The sequence below is a fragment of the Candida tropicalis genome (genome assembly GCF_000006335.3).
Source record: "Candida tropicalis MYA-3404 genomic scaffold supercont3.10, whole genome shotgun sequence".
Classification (NCBI taxonomy): domain Eukaryota; kingdom Fungi; phylum Ascomycota; class Pichiomycetes; order Serinales; family Debaryomycetaceae; genus Candida; species Candida tropicalis.
In genome coordinates this window covers 223,100-236,986 of record NW_003020039.1, presented here as the reverse complement: position 1 = coordinate 236,986, position 13,887 = coordinate 223,100, and the positions used below count along the sequence as shown (strand labels likewise).

The 13,887-nt window shown below is 30.7% G+C and overlaps 7 protein-coding genes across 7 annotated transcripts; 3 read left to right on the top strand and 4 right to left on the bottom strand. All coding sequences in view use genetic code 12, as the record gives it.

Annotated features, from left to right (window-relative positions):
* Positions 1-17: 17 nt before the first annotated feature.
* Positions 18-1,103, bottom strand: CTRG_05882 (phosphatidylinositol-3-phosphate-binding ubiquitin-protein ligase; the record flags this gene model as incomplete). Its single annotated transcript, XM_002546358.1, has 1 exon — positions 18-1,103. The coding sequence occupies one exon, from the start codon at positions 1,101-1,103 to the stop codon at positions 18-20; it is 1,086 nt and encodes a 361-aa protein (XP_002546404.1).
* Positions 1,104-1,348: 245 nt separating this feature from the next.
* MED21 (Med21p) lies at positions 1,349-1,936 on the top strand (the record flags this gene model as incomplete). Its single annotated transcript, XM_002546357.1, has 1 exon — positions 1,349-1,936. The coding sequence occupies one exon, from the start codon at positions 1,349-1,351 to the stop codon at positions 1,934-1,936; it is 588 nt and encodes a 195-aa protein (XP_002546403.1).
* A 41-nt stretch (positions 1,937-1,977) lies between these two features.
* PMT5 (putative dolichyl-phosphate-mannose--protein mannosyltransferase) lies at positions 1,978-4,170 on the bottom strand (the record flags this gene model as incomplete). The annotated part of the gene is made up of 1 exon (XM_002546356.1): positions 1,978-4,170. The coding sequence occupies one exon, from the start codon at positions 4,168-4,170 to the stop codon at positions 1,978-1,980; it is 2,193 nt and encodes a 730-aa protein (XP_002546402.1).
* Positions 4,171-5,240: 1,070 nt separating this feature from the next.
* ALO1 (D-arabinono-1,4-lactone oxidase) lies at positions 5,241-6,914 on the top strand (the record flags this gene model as incomplete). The annotated part of the gene is made up of 1 exon (XM_002546355.1): positions 5,241-6,914. The coding sequence occupies one exon, from the start codon at positions 5,241-5,243 to the stop codon at positions 6,912-6,914; it is 1,674 nt and encodes a 557-aa protein (XP_002546401.1).
* A 105-nt stretch (positions 6,915-7,019) lies between these two features.
* Positions 7,020-9,707, bottom strand: CTRG_05878 (uncharacterized protein; the record flags this gene model as incomplete). Its single annotated transcript, XM_002546354.1, has 1 exon — positions 7,020-9,707. One exon carries the CDS (start codon positions 9,705-9,707, stop codon positions 7,020-7,022), a length of 2,688 nt encoding a protein of 895 aa, XP_002546400.1.
* A 438-nt stretch (positions 9,708-10,145) lies between these two features.
* On the top strand, positions 10,146-11,375 carry CTRG_05877 (uncharacterized protein; the record flags this gene model as incomplete). The annotated part of the gene is made up of 1 exon (XM_002546353.1): positions 10,146-11,375. The coding sequence occupies one exon, from the start codon at positions 10,146-10,148 to the stop codon at positions 11,373-11,375; it is 1,230 nt and encodes a 409-aa protein (XP_002546399.1).
* Positions 11,376-11,477: 102 nt separating this feature from the next.
* YTA6 (putative AAA family ATPase) lies at positions 11,478-13,742 on the bottom strand (the record flags this gene model as incomplete). Its single annotated transcript, XM_002546352.1, has 1 exon — positions 11,478-13,742. One exon carries the CDS (start codon positions 13,740-13,742, stop codon positions 11,478-11,480), a length of 2,265 nt encoding a protein of 754 aa, XP_002546398.1.
* Between the last annotated feature and the right edge of the window lie 145 nt (positions 13,743-13,887).

The window sequence follows — 13,887 nt, the reverse complement described above, 5'->3', positions numbered from 1 at the left end:
TAAATTAGGTTTGTATATTATTTGTGTAAGAAATGAACAGGACATTCACCATAACCTTTCTTGTTAAACCAATCTTTAATACATTTATAATGGAAAACACATAAACATTCCAAACGACCAACTTTATCACCAGGTTTTAAACTTTCTAAACAAATCACACATTCATTTTCATCGTCATCATCATAATCACTTTCTTTGATTTTCTCTTTTGGTGCTGAAGATGAGCATTCTCCATCATCTTCATCAATTCCAGAATTTATATTCTCATAAGTTGGTTTTGGTATAGGAGGAATATTATAAACCAACATTTTATTTTTCAAAGTTTTCAGATTATCTGGTGAAAATCTATTTGAATTTTTAGTATCAAAATCAAAATTAATTAAACAATCATTAATATGATGTTCTTTAAAATCTTCAAAATTCTCATTTGATATATTCGATAAGTAGTCCTTATCATTAGTATGAGAATGAATATTTTCAATATATAATTTTAATAAATCCGTAGCACATACAGGACATAAGTTTAAATCAGATGATTGATCTTGAAGTTGATGTCGTAATGAAGGTGTTGAATTATGTAAATTTCTTGTATGTTGATGAATATTTGCATGTTTAGTAATACTATTATTATCTTCAACGACACTTGAAGCAGTAGATGATCCCACTACTCCTCCAGAGTTATTGTTACCAGCAATCGGATAATTATTACCATTAAATAAAGCTTGTCGTATCATTATTGTTTCATCAGCACATCTATCACATGTTCTATAAGTTGTATTATTATTTGAAAATTGAGGAATAATTATATCTGGACCATTTACTATAGGAGTATTTGGGAAATAAGTAATGAATCGTTGGGAACAATCCCCACAAACCACTTTGCCACATTTTCTACAATGATGTCTTCTATTCAAAAACATATTGTATGGCTTATTACATATGAAACATTGGCTTACTTCAAAATCATCCTGCCAAATGGGTCTTTCTTCGTTATTAAGCGTGCTTGTCATGACTATCTCGATCTTGTATATATGTGTGTGTGTGTGGGGTAAGTGTTGGTTATGTACTGATAAGAAAGATGTGGTAAATTCAGGGAGTTGCATTTTCCCTTTTCTCTTTTGTCTCCTTAAAAAGTAAAAGTGATTTGTAAGATAAACAATGCAAAAAGTCACGTGGCAATAACAGGTCACGTTTATTGTTCAAGGTACACGACACAGACGATCAAGAATCAAAAAAAAAAATCGAGAGGAAAAAGTTTTACGACCAAAAAGACAACCAACGGAATTGATAGATAGTAATATCAACAACGACAGGAACAACAGGAACAACAGGAACAACGGGGATAACAATGTCTGATAGATTAACACAATTACAAATATGTTTAGATCAATTGATACAGCAGTTTAATGCTACTATAAATTATGTGAATACCAACTCAGAACCAAGTTTACTAGATGAAGATGATCCAAATTCATATTCAAATATAGCTGCTAATGCACCAGTACCACAAGCTCAACAACAACAACAACAGCAGCAGCAACAACAACAGCAACATCAACAGCAACAGCAACAGCAACAGCAAAGTCAACAACAGTCACCTACGGGACAAGCTCAACAATCACAAGGACAAAGTAATTCCGGAGGATCTAAAAATACCACACCAATACAAGAAGAAGCTAATTTTGACAATACTGTAAATGAATTATCTACTGATTTAATATTGAAAAGTCGACAAATTAATATGTTGATTGATTCATTACCAGGGATAGGGGTTAGTCCTGAGGATCAATTAAGTATGATTTATGAATTAAGTGGAGATTTAAAAAATATCGAAGAGGAAAGAATTGCAAAAATTAAAGAAAAAGATGCATTGCTTAAAGTTTTAGAAAAATTAATTGCTGATGTTGCTACAGGAATATCTGAAACTAGAATGTAAAAATGAATGTCTATTTTTTTAAGAAACAGAAAGTGTTTGAATTATCCTGTGTATGCCATACAATCTATGTCCCAATTGAAGAAGGAAAACCATTTATGTTTGGTACAGGTTTCTAAAGTCCATGGTAAACCATATATGATTGGAATAAACTCAATGAAACAATAAATCACACTGGCTGAAAGTGCACCAACCAATGCAATGCCAAAGATTTGGTTCTTGGAGTATCGATAGTTCAAATATTGAGCTAATAATAAAATACCAAAACTCAATGCAGGTAAATAGTGATGCAAATACAAGTTTCTTGACATGAAAAGATATGGTAAATAATTAATTCCCCATCCAAGTAAATATTGCCATGAATTTGTATAGAAGGTTGTTTTGAATTCTGGTGAGTCAGTTGGTTGTTTATAAGGATTCATATTAATAAATGCAAAGATACAATATTTAAACCAAGTTAATAAAACAACAATATTAACCAGATAATAAATTGCAATATTACCCAAATAATAAATCAAACTTGATTCTTCATCAATAAGTTTTAAACCAGAATTATTAAAAAATAAAATACCACGATTCAAAAATGGCCATTCTATTGGATATGAAGAATAATCATGTTTAATAGTAAAACTTTCATTTAATCTAAACATAACTTTATGAATTTCCAATAATTTTTGCCAGAATGAAAATTTCGGAAATTTCTTCAAATCTTGTGGATTATTCAATAATGGATGAGAATTCAGTTCAATATACCATAATGAATTTGGAATAGTACCTTCTTTAACACAAACTACTTCATTTTGATAATTACCCCATTCAGGTAATCTAGTAGGATGACTCATTAATAAACAATTTTTATCACGATGAATTAATTGAAATACAGTTTCTGTTGATCTAAGTTTAATTAAAGGTAAATCATTTTCAGAATGAGGTTTTTTAAGAACAGTTCTTAGTCTAAATTCATAAGTATCATCACCTAATAATCCTCTTGTTTCATTACAACTTACTTCAAAAGTATATTCTTGTTCAGAAAGTGGAGCATTATTATCAGTAACATGTAAATAATGACCAGTTTTTTTATGATAAATTCGAACAATTGCTCCATCTTTAAGATCTTTCTTTGTTGACATGATTTTATTTTCATAGAATTTATGTTTAGTTTCAATTACCCATTCATTATTTTCATCAGGAAATTCATATAAAGAAACTTGTTGATTTTCTGAACCTCTTGGATAATTAGCATCATGGGAACTTAAATATTTTTCTAATCCATTATGTTTAATAGTAACTGTACTTCCATATAATACTGGTAATGGAGATGTTTCATAATCTTCTAAAGTAGATCTAAAATGAGGTGATAAAAATCCTGATCCACTACCTTCTTTAGGTAATAAACCAAAATGAATATAAAAAACTGAACAATAAATAGTTAATGGTATCATAATCAATGAAACAATTCGTGAAATAACATGTAGAATCCATTGAATTATAGATACTTTTAAATCACCCAAGATTTCCCATAATTGAACCATAGTTAAAATCCCAACCCAGATATAATTAAATCCACCGGATAATTTAGTTGAAATATTCAAACCTAAACAAACCCCAGTAGAAATAAGATAAATCCACCAAGATTTAGTAAATTGTTCTGATTTAGTAAATGATTTATAATTAAATATAACAAGAGTTTGGAAAAATAATAATGGACCATCTAATAAAATCAATCTTGAATCAGTAATTAAAGAATTTTCAAAACAAACAAATAAAGATCCAATGAATGAAATAAATGAATTACATGAAGTTCTTAGCGTTAAATATGTGAACAATATATGACCAATACCACAAATACCACTAAATAATCTTAACCATAAATATGGAAATTTCAAAGGATATAAATCACCAATTTGTTCAAGATCTTCCAATTCCAATAAATTAAATTTGAATAATTTTGTAATATAATAATAAATCAAATTACCTAAAGGAGGATGAACATCAACAAAGATCTTACCCAGATAATATTGTTTAATATGTCTAATAATATGAATCTCATCAAATACAACTCTATCAGGGATATATAATTTATATAATCGTAATAATGATAATAATAAAATCATGAAAATTAATAAATTATCAAGACTCGTCCATGAATATTTATTATTTCCATCAAGTAGTGGTTTTGATGTATGATATGGTCGAAAAGGACCCTGTGAATAACCCAGTGGTAGGACTTTTGACATAGTTAGTCACTTAATGAATGAACATAAAAATTGAATAGGTTGTGTTTGCAAAAAAAACGGGGGAAACCCTGGTGATGATTGAAAATTTTCGATTAGCGGAATGGAAACAAAACAAAATAAAAATTCTGAAAATCTGTGACACGTGATAGAAACACGTGATAATTTTAATCGTTGAGTAAATTTTTCATCAAAGCAAAAAGGAGTGGCAATGCAAAAAAAATAAAAAATCATTTGAATTGTAATTGTGATTAGTTTGCTAACGGTGGACTTGAGGTTTTGATCATGAAAGATTGACCATAATTTATTGCGATTGGAGTACTAACTACTAACTATGATGCATCTATATTCTAGCACCAAAACTATTTGTTAATAATATTTCAATATACATATATTACTTATATATTTTTTAATTTGCTTTGAATAATGATTGTAGAGAATGAACGAAACAACAAGAAATTCACTACTATCGTTAATTACAAAAAATCTCTTCTACTACTCCGGTCAATGATATTTGTATGTTCTCTGTAAGCATGTACAACTCTACTTTACTCAAGACTGTAACGATATTTTAGTTTCCCGATTTCGGCATGAACCTTGGTGGTCGTGGTTTTACTTCCTTTCTAGGGCTAAGCCCACTTATTTTGTTCGTCTTGTAAGTATGATTACAGTTTTCTCAATGCTAACCACTGACAAAGACATATCAACGGAGGAGGTATACTTACAGTCAACCATTATCCCATGTAGATCATTGATTGTTCATCACGCAATTATTGACAGAAATTGCGTACTACAAACCCGGTTGACACACGCATGATTTAATTCCATTTCTGGTGCGTTAATCCCGTCGAATGAGATGGGACAAACAATGGGGCCGAACGGTCGACCGGCATCGTAACAAAATGCCGCCATGTCTTTGTTTCTCGTGGGGCGACACAAAGACAGAAAATGTTTCACTTTTTTTTTTCACTTCCAGAAAGAAAAATATCATTTGATTTTTTTTTTTTTTCGTTTTTTAGTAATCAACATCTAATAACCTTGTTCTTCTTTTCTTTATTAGTAGGGGATACACAATGAGTTCTGGTATACCTGAATCTTTGAAACCATTCTTGACCACCAAATTGGTTCATTCTACTTGGGCAGGAACATTTTTATGTAAACCGCAAGCAATCTTTCAACCTAGAAATGAAAAAGAAATTAAAGAATTGATTAATCAAGCTAGAATTAATGGTAAAACTATCATGACTGTTGGTTCTGGCCATTCACCAAGTGATTTAACTATGACTAAAGAATGGTTATGTAATTTAGATAAATTTAACCAAGTTTTAAAAGAAGAACCTTATTATGGTCCTACTTCTACTACTGATGATACTCCAGAGGTTAAATTTGTTGATTTAACAGTTGAAGCCGGTACAAGAGTTTTTGAATTGAATGAATATTTGAAGAAACATGATTTAGCTATTCAAAATTTAGGTTCAATTAGTGATCAATCTGTTGCTGGGTTGATTTCAACTGGTACTCATGGTTCAACCCAATATCATGGGTTAGTTTCTCAACAAGTTGTTTCAATTACTTTTCTTAATTCTGCTGGTGAATCAATTACTTGTTCAAGTATTGAAAAACCTGAATATTTTAAAGCTATCTTATTAAGTTTAGGTAAAATTGGTATTATCACTCATGTTACTTTGCGTACTTGTCCAAAATATACCATTAAATCAAAACAAGAAATTATTAATTTTGATACTTTATTATCCAATTGGGATAATATTTGGTTAGAACTGGAATTCATTAGAATTTGGTGGTTCCCATATACTAATAAATGTGTTTTATGGAGAGCTAATAAATCAACTGATCCATTATCTGACCCAAGACCTTCATGGTATGGTACTAAATTAGGAAGATTTTTCTATGAATCTTTATTATGGGTTTCTGTTCATTTATATCCAAGTTTCACTCCTTATGTTGAAAGATTTGTATTTGGTCAACAATATGGTAATGTTGAAACTTTAGGTAAAGGAGATATTGCTGTTCAAAATTCAGTTGAAGGATTGAATATGGATTGTTTATTTAGTCAATTTGTTAATGAATGGTCGGCTCCTTTAGTTTCTGGTCCTGAAGTTTTAAAAGAATTGAAACAAATTATTACTAATGCTGCTAATAATGGTGATTTTTATGTTCATGCTCCTATTGAAGTTAGATGTTCTAATGTTACTTATTCAAATAAACCATTTATTGAAAATGATGGTAAGCCTTCATTATATCCATCACAAGAATGGCTTTCTCATCGTAGTAAAACAAGTGCTGGCCCAATTCCTGGTAATAATTTACGTCCATTCTTAGATAATTCACCAAATTTACCTTACACAACTAAAGAAATTACCAATGATCAATTGACTTTATTTGTTAATGCTACAATGTATCGTCCATTTGGTACTAATGTTGAAACTCATCAATGGTTTCAATTATTTGAAAATGTAATGAGTAAAGCTGGTGGTAAACCTCATTGGGCTAAAAATTTTATTGGTTTAACTCAAGATGAAAAATATAATGAAAAAGAAGATTTGAAAACTCAATTGGAATTTGGTGGTAAACCATTTTATTCAATGATTGGTTTCAAACCAGTCATGAAAGATTGGTTTGGTGAAGATCTTGTCAAATTTAATAATGTAAGAAAAGAAACTGATCCTCATGGTGTTTTCCTTTCTGGTAAAGTTTGGGCAGAAAGAAATGGTATCTTATTGGACTAATTACTAAATGTATATGATTTTTTTTTATTAAATATAGACAATTTATATATAAGTATATGAGATTGAATTTTTTTTGTTTATTTATTTATTTATTTATCTATCTAATTATTTAAATGGAGCTTTTAAAGGATCAATGACAGTACCTTGTTTAGTGATTATTCTAGGCATGGTTAATTTTTGATGAGTTTCTTTAGAAGTCCATTCTTGACCAACTGGCATTCTTAAAGAACGTTCATATTGTTCTTTATTATCAAAACCATAAGGAACTTGACTACTTTGATATTTCAAATTTTTCTTATTAACTTTTTCATTAATAATTACATTTTTCAAATTTTTATCCTTACGACGATTCTTTGACATAACACCTTCAATTTTACGTACAATCTTCCTCTTTTTAGGTTTTGAATCACCACCGGCCCAATCTCCCCATCCTGGTAATGTTAAATCTTCTTCTTTATCATCTTCATCTTCAATAATACGTTTCTTTTCATTCTCAAATTCATTAACAACATCATCTCCTGCAAATGCTTGTTTAATCAAATCCTTTTGTTTGAACATCATCGGAATTTCTTCACCTTCATCTTCTGATCTTTCATCATCATCATCATGGATATCTCCAACTGCCAATGTTTCATTAATATCAATCAAAACATTATCATCTGATTTATGTTTCCTAAGTTTAGATTTAGCAATTTTGGCAGCAGCTTTAGCTAGTTTGGAAGAATCTTTATCTATAGTTGTTATTTTATTGGATTTTTGTTTTGTGCTATCATTAGATGAAGTTAACCATGGATTAGATGCATCAACTGGTAATGGTTCTGGTTCTGGTTGTTGAGCCGATGTTGATGCTGATGCTTGTGAACTAGATTTAGATGATTTTGATTCATGACCTGCAACGTTGTATTTCTTGGATAATCTATTTTCTAATGATTTGGCATTATCATCATTAATTTCTTCCATGACTTTTTCATTGACAGAAGCATTATCTTGAATAGCTGCACTTGGTGTGTAGACTCTTCTACCTTGATTTTTAGTGATATTTACAGCACCATTATCCTCTTCAAAAATATCCAAATCACCTTCTCCATTCTCCAATCTTTTCAACATTTCTAATTCTTTCATATTTTCTTCTCTTCTTCTAGCTTCAGCATTCTTCATGAAATCCATATTCATAACCCCTTTACCTAATTTGGATCTTAATTTGTCATCTTTATCTTCATCATCATGATCATATTCATTAATAACATTTTCAGCTTCCTCATCACTTTGATTACCATCTTCAAATCCAACTTGTTTTTCACGCAATCTTTCACCTTGTCTCAACATTTCCTCCAATTCTGCTCTGTTTGAAGCATCCTTGGATAAACCACTTTTGATCATTGATTTAGCCCATTTTGATTGAGTCTTGTGTTTTAAATTCATTCTTTCAGTCGCACGTTTGACATCATGATCATCACCTTCTAAATCTTCATCATCTTCAACTAATTCTTGATTTCTTAAACGTTCACGTTTTTGAATCTTGTGGTATTGTTTAGATTTAATTTTCTTAATACGTTTAGCTCTCTTTTCATCTCTAAACATTAATTCACGCATTAATCTTAATTCATTGGTTCTTTGTTTCATTTCTTCTGGTGATAATTTAGCAACTGCAATTTCTTCAAATGTAGCTTCTTTAGAATCATCAACCAAAGAAGATTTAACTAAAACATCATTGATTTTTTTCTCTAATTCAGTAGTTGGAACATTATCTGCTCTAAAAGTCATAGCAGAATCCTTAAAACTATCAGGTTGTTGATTCATTAATGGGAATTTTAAAACTTCGGCTTGTCTATTTGATTGAACAGTATCTTGAAACTTACTAATTTCTTTTTTAGATAATTCATAAGCTGCAGCACGATCATTTCTTGTTTGGATACGTTTAGGTAATGGAATAGCAATTGATTTTGAATTTTCATCAATTAATATAGCATCATCATTTTCTCCATCAATCATCATATCTTGTAATGATAATTGATTACCTCCTGTAGGCAAACTAAATTCATTTTCTTCTCTACTTTCAATAATTAACTTCTTACGTTCTTTAGGTTGTTTAGATAAGATTTTTGATTGTAAATTATCAACTGTTTTAGATAAATTGACTTCATTCTCTTCTTCTTCATCAGGACGTCCAAAAATATCTTCTTCATCTTCCGATGATTCTTCTTCTGATGACTCTTCTTCGTCATCATCGTCTTCTTCTTCATCTTCATCTTCACTTGATTCAGATTCCCAATTATCGTTTAAAACAATATCATTTTTCTTTCCTTTAGTACCTAACCTTTCTTGTAAATCACGATCATCCATATCCCAAGCTTCAGATAAAGTAACTAATTGTCCTTCATCAATACTATCATATTCTTCATCATCATCATCTTCTAAATCTTCCTCATCATCACTATCAAGACCTTGTTTTTTCAAACTCTTTCTTTTATCTCTAATAGTTTGTGAGAATTTAGAATTTAAAACATCATAATCATCATCAGATCCTAAAGCTTCATCAGAATCAATTTCTTCATCTAAATCAACTTTAATATCATCAGGTAAATATTTTCTAGCATCTAATATACCATCTTCAAATTCTTTATATTGTGAATTATATTTACTTTTTTCATTCATGAAAATTTCATCTTTTCCATCATCTCCTGAATTATCTCCATCTTCATCATATCCATTTAATTGTCGTTCTGCTATTTGATAAGCATTTAAATATTTCTGAGCATTTCTCTTTGTCTTGGTTTTACCCTTACGTGCCATGATGATTATCTGTTGAGTTAGTGATTGGTTTAAAAGATGTGATTTTCAATATTAAAATTTTTTTTTTTTTTTTTTTGGGATTGATGAGATGGGACAAATACATCACACAAAATTAGATTACTATGGGGAGGAGGAGGGTGGACAAGGGAAATTAACAACAAACTGATACACCATAAGCAAGTTGACAAAATAATTCACCGAAATCAGCTATCATGACAAGCAGTAATGATATCAAGTCAATTTGGTATGAGTTTGGTATGAGTTTAATTCAAAAATACCGGTAGTGTAATTCCGATGCACGTGCGAGACACGTCGATTGATTATTTTCGAGTTTTTGTAACTTTTAAAGCAAAATAGAAAAAAAAAAATAAACAAAAAAAAAAATTTACTCTAATTAATCACAAGAATCCTTATTTAGGAACAACCAGCGGTAAGGAGATGTCGGAATTATTCAGGAGGTATAAACAAACTAGAGAAAGCAATGGATTAGGAAGATCAGAACCTCCACCACTACCATCTTCACAACAAGAACAACAACGAGATTCGTCGTTATATCCAAGTATGAGAAGTTTAGATGATTCAATAACACGAAGAAGAAGAACTACAGTTAATCAACAATCACGATTTGGAAATGATGAAATTGATCATAAATTCACAAATTTGACAAGTTCTATTAGTAATAATAGAGATAAATTAAGTGGAAGATCTTATAAAGATGTTCGATTTAGTGATCCACCTTCGATTAGATCTAATCATACAAGATTTGATAAATATCTTGAATCAAGAAATGGTAGAGCTTATGGGATTAAATCAAGAGAGGAAGAAAAAGAAGAAGAAAGATTAAGATCACCTATTAAATCATTAAATAATGGAAGAACCCTTAAAAATAAAGATTATTCAAGAGATAGATTATCAATGTATTCTACATTAGGAAGTACACCAATTAGAAATAAATATAAAGTTTCAAAAAAAGTTCCAGATGATAAACAATCAGGGATTATATCTAGATTAGTTAATTATTTTACTCATCATGATGAGGAACAAGAAGATGAAGATGTCAAATTGTTGAAAAGAACAGCTAGGAATGTTTTAGATATTGATCCAGTACAAGATGTTTTAGATCAAAGTTATGAAGATAGAATAAGACGTGAATCAAGAATCAGAGAAGAACAAGAACGTTTAAAACTAGAGGAAAAATTAAGAATTCAACAAGAAGAATATAGATTAAGATTTGAACAGGAGAAGATTTTATTTGAAGAAAGAAAAAGACAAGATGAAGAGAGATTAAGAAATGAACAAGAAAGATTTAAAATTGAAAAGGAACGTTTCAATTCAGATATTGAACGATTGAAATTAAAAGATAATGAAAAGATATTAAAATTAGAAAAAGAATTAAATGATTATCGTAAACAATTAAAAGATGCTAAATTGGAAATTAATTCAAAAGATACAGAGATTCAAGAACTTCATTATCAAATTGATGATTTGAGTGAAAAATGTGATTCTTTAGAACATTCTCAAAATGATAAATTAACCATCATGGATGAAAAACAAAGAAAACTTTTATTTGAAATTAAAAAATTAAAAGATAAATTGGATGCTAAGAATAAAGAGAATTCAGCTTTAAGATCTGAAATTGAAGAGTTTTTAAACCTGAACTTTAAATAAGACAGCTTTTGTATTGATAATAATAATATTAATAATAATAAACGTAATAGTATTTATATTCAACAAAACATACATATATGTAGTGGTTGATTATCATCTTGGTTATACAGCACCAAATTTACTGGCAAATTCATCATATTTATGTAAACTTTCAGGATCAACACTTGGCTTTATATATTTCAAACTTGCTTCAAAATCTTTAAATCCAATTGGCCTAATTTGTTCAATTGGTGTACTCAAAAGATCCCCACCAAGTTCTCGAAGTGGTCCCATGGCTGCATCTTTAGCTAATGTAGTAATATCACTACCAGAAAATCCATCAGTTTGTTTAGTTAATTCATTGATTTCTTCATCACTAAGATTACTATTTTGAAATTTCAATAATTTCTTAATTTGATTCAGTCTTGTTTCATCTTCTGGTAACGGGATATAAAGTTTTTTGGAAAATCTACGTCTTGCAGCTTCATCAATACTCCATGGCATATTTGTTGCACCCAATACCAACACTCTACTATTATCTTCGCCCTCTCTTGCCGCAGCAGCTGATGATAAGTCACTCCATTGAACTAAAAATTCATTCTTGATACGACGACTACTTTCAATTTCACCTTCTGATCTTGCAGTAAGTAATGAATCAATTTCATCCATAAATATAATTGATGGTGCTAATTTTTTCGCCAACAAGAATAATGCTTTAACCAATTTTTCTGATTCACCAAGATATTTAGAAACTAATGATGCAGCGGAAACACTGAAAAATGTACTTTTTGATTCTGTGGCAACTGCTCTTGCCAACATCGTTTTACCAGTACCTGGTGGCCCAAATAATAACATCCCTCTAGTTGGTTCTCTTAATCCTTTAAATAAATCAGGTCTTAAAAATGGGTATACAACGGCTTCTTTAAGTGCATTCTTAGCTGTTTCCAACCCAACAATATCGTCCCAATAAACTTCATTCCCATGCACAACAATGTCACTTAAAATATGTTCGGCAGAATTCTCATCAATACCACGAATTGAAGAAATAAGTTCTTTACGAGCATGTTCATCAGTAAATGGATCCGGTTCAGATGCTGGTGGTGCTGTTGCTGCAGGTGTTGCAGAGGATGATGTTGCTGACGATGGTCCTTCATCAGTTCCTTGTTGTTCGTCATTCTCATATCCACTTAACAAATCATCCATGGTTGGACTTGCTGGAGTGACCGGATCCAGCCTTATCTGTGTTGGAGGTTTGACAGCTACTTTATTGCCATTGGTTTTAGGAGTTGTACCATTCGTCCTTGGTTTGGTAGTTGAAGCAGCTGGTTTCTTTTTCGGTTGAGTAGTTCTAACAAAATTATATGTAATATTTGATTTTTGTTTGGGAACAGCAGAAGATTTTGCTGGTGTCAGTTGTTTCATAAGTTTCTGAATATTCATAGGTTTTGGTTTGGTATAAACATAAGGTTGTTTTGGTTTAGTTGATCGAACATCAGATGTGCTCTTTGAAATATGCTCTTGTTTTGCTGGAGGTCTATGTATTCTTGGAGGGGCAACAGCTACTCTTTCAGGATTTATAATTGGTTTAATGGTTAAATCTTCTAAAGAATTAGATAGGGCCTCTCCATCAGCATTTAAATAATCATCCAAATCAATTAAATTAGGTCCATCGTCTGAGTAGCTGGATAAATTTGAAGAGGTTCTTGAGTCAAATTTCTCCCAATTCCCACTATTATTTCTACTACTTGGAGTATATGTATCTTGATCGAAATCTTGAAATAATTCATCTGGTTTTAATTTAGATTTGGCTATTTTATATTTTTCTTGAGATGTTAGTGGTTTAGTCCATGATGCTGATGCTGCTGTTGATGCTTGTTGTTCAGATTGTGGTTTTAATTTTGGTTGAGGCTGATGATGAGCACTATAGCCATTTGGACGCAAAGATTTCATCATTGCTCTCGGAGCACTTGAGCTAGATGGCAACGAAGAAGAATGTCCATGTCTTAAAGAAGTCTGCACCACTTTACCTCTTGATGGAGGAGGGATTGGTGCTTGCTGTTGAGGATTTGCATCTCTGTGTCTCTGCCTATTGACTTCATCTAATCGTAACTGTACTCTTATCAAATGTTTGACGTTTTCATCTCTGATTCCCTTTAATTCATTCAATATTGTCTTTTCTTCAGGTCCAATCTTGGACGATAATTTGTCAAATAGATCTAATTTGTATAATAAAGATGTATGTAAACTTTTCCAACCTTTCAACGCTTCTTCGAATTTTCCTTGTTCTTCCAAAGTCAAATTTTTGATTGTGAGGTTGCAACAATCAGAATACGTTTGTTGAAGTTCTTCCAAAGTAGATAGTTGAGGCGGTTTCTTTCTTGAAAACATTATAGTGGAGATTCACAATCGTCTATTCAGTTCAACCCAATGCAATATTCAACACTTCCAAGTGACAATAGACTTATTGATCTGATCCGTAATCTGGTTGTAAAGATGTTGTCTTTGCAGAAAAAAAAAGAAAAGGGATTCACAT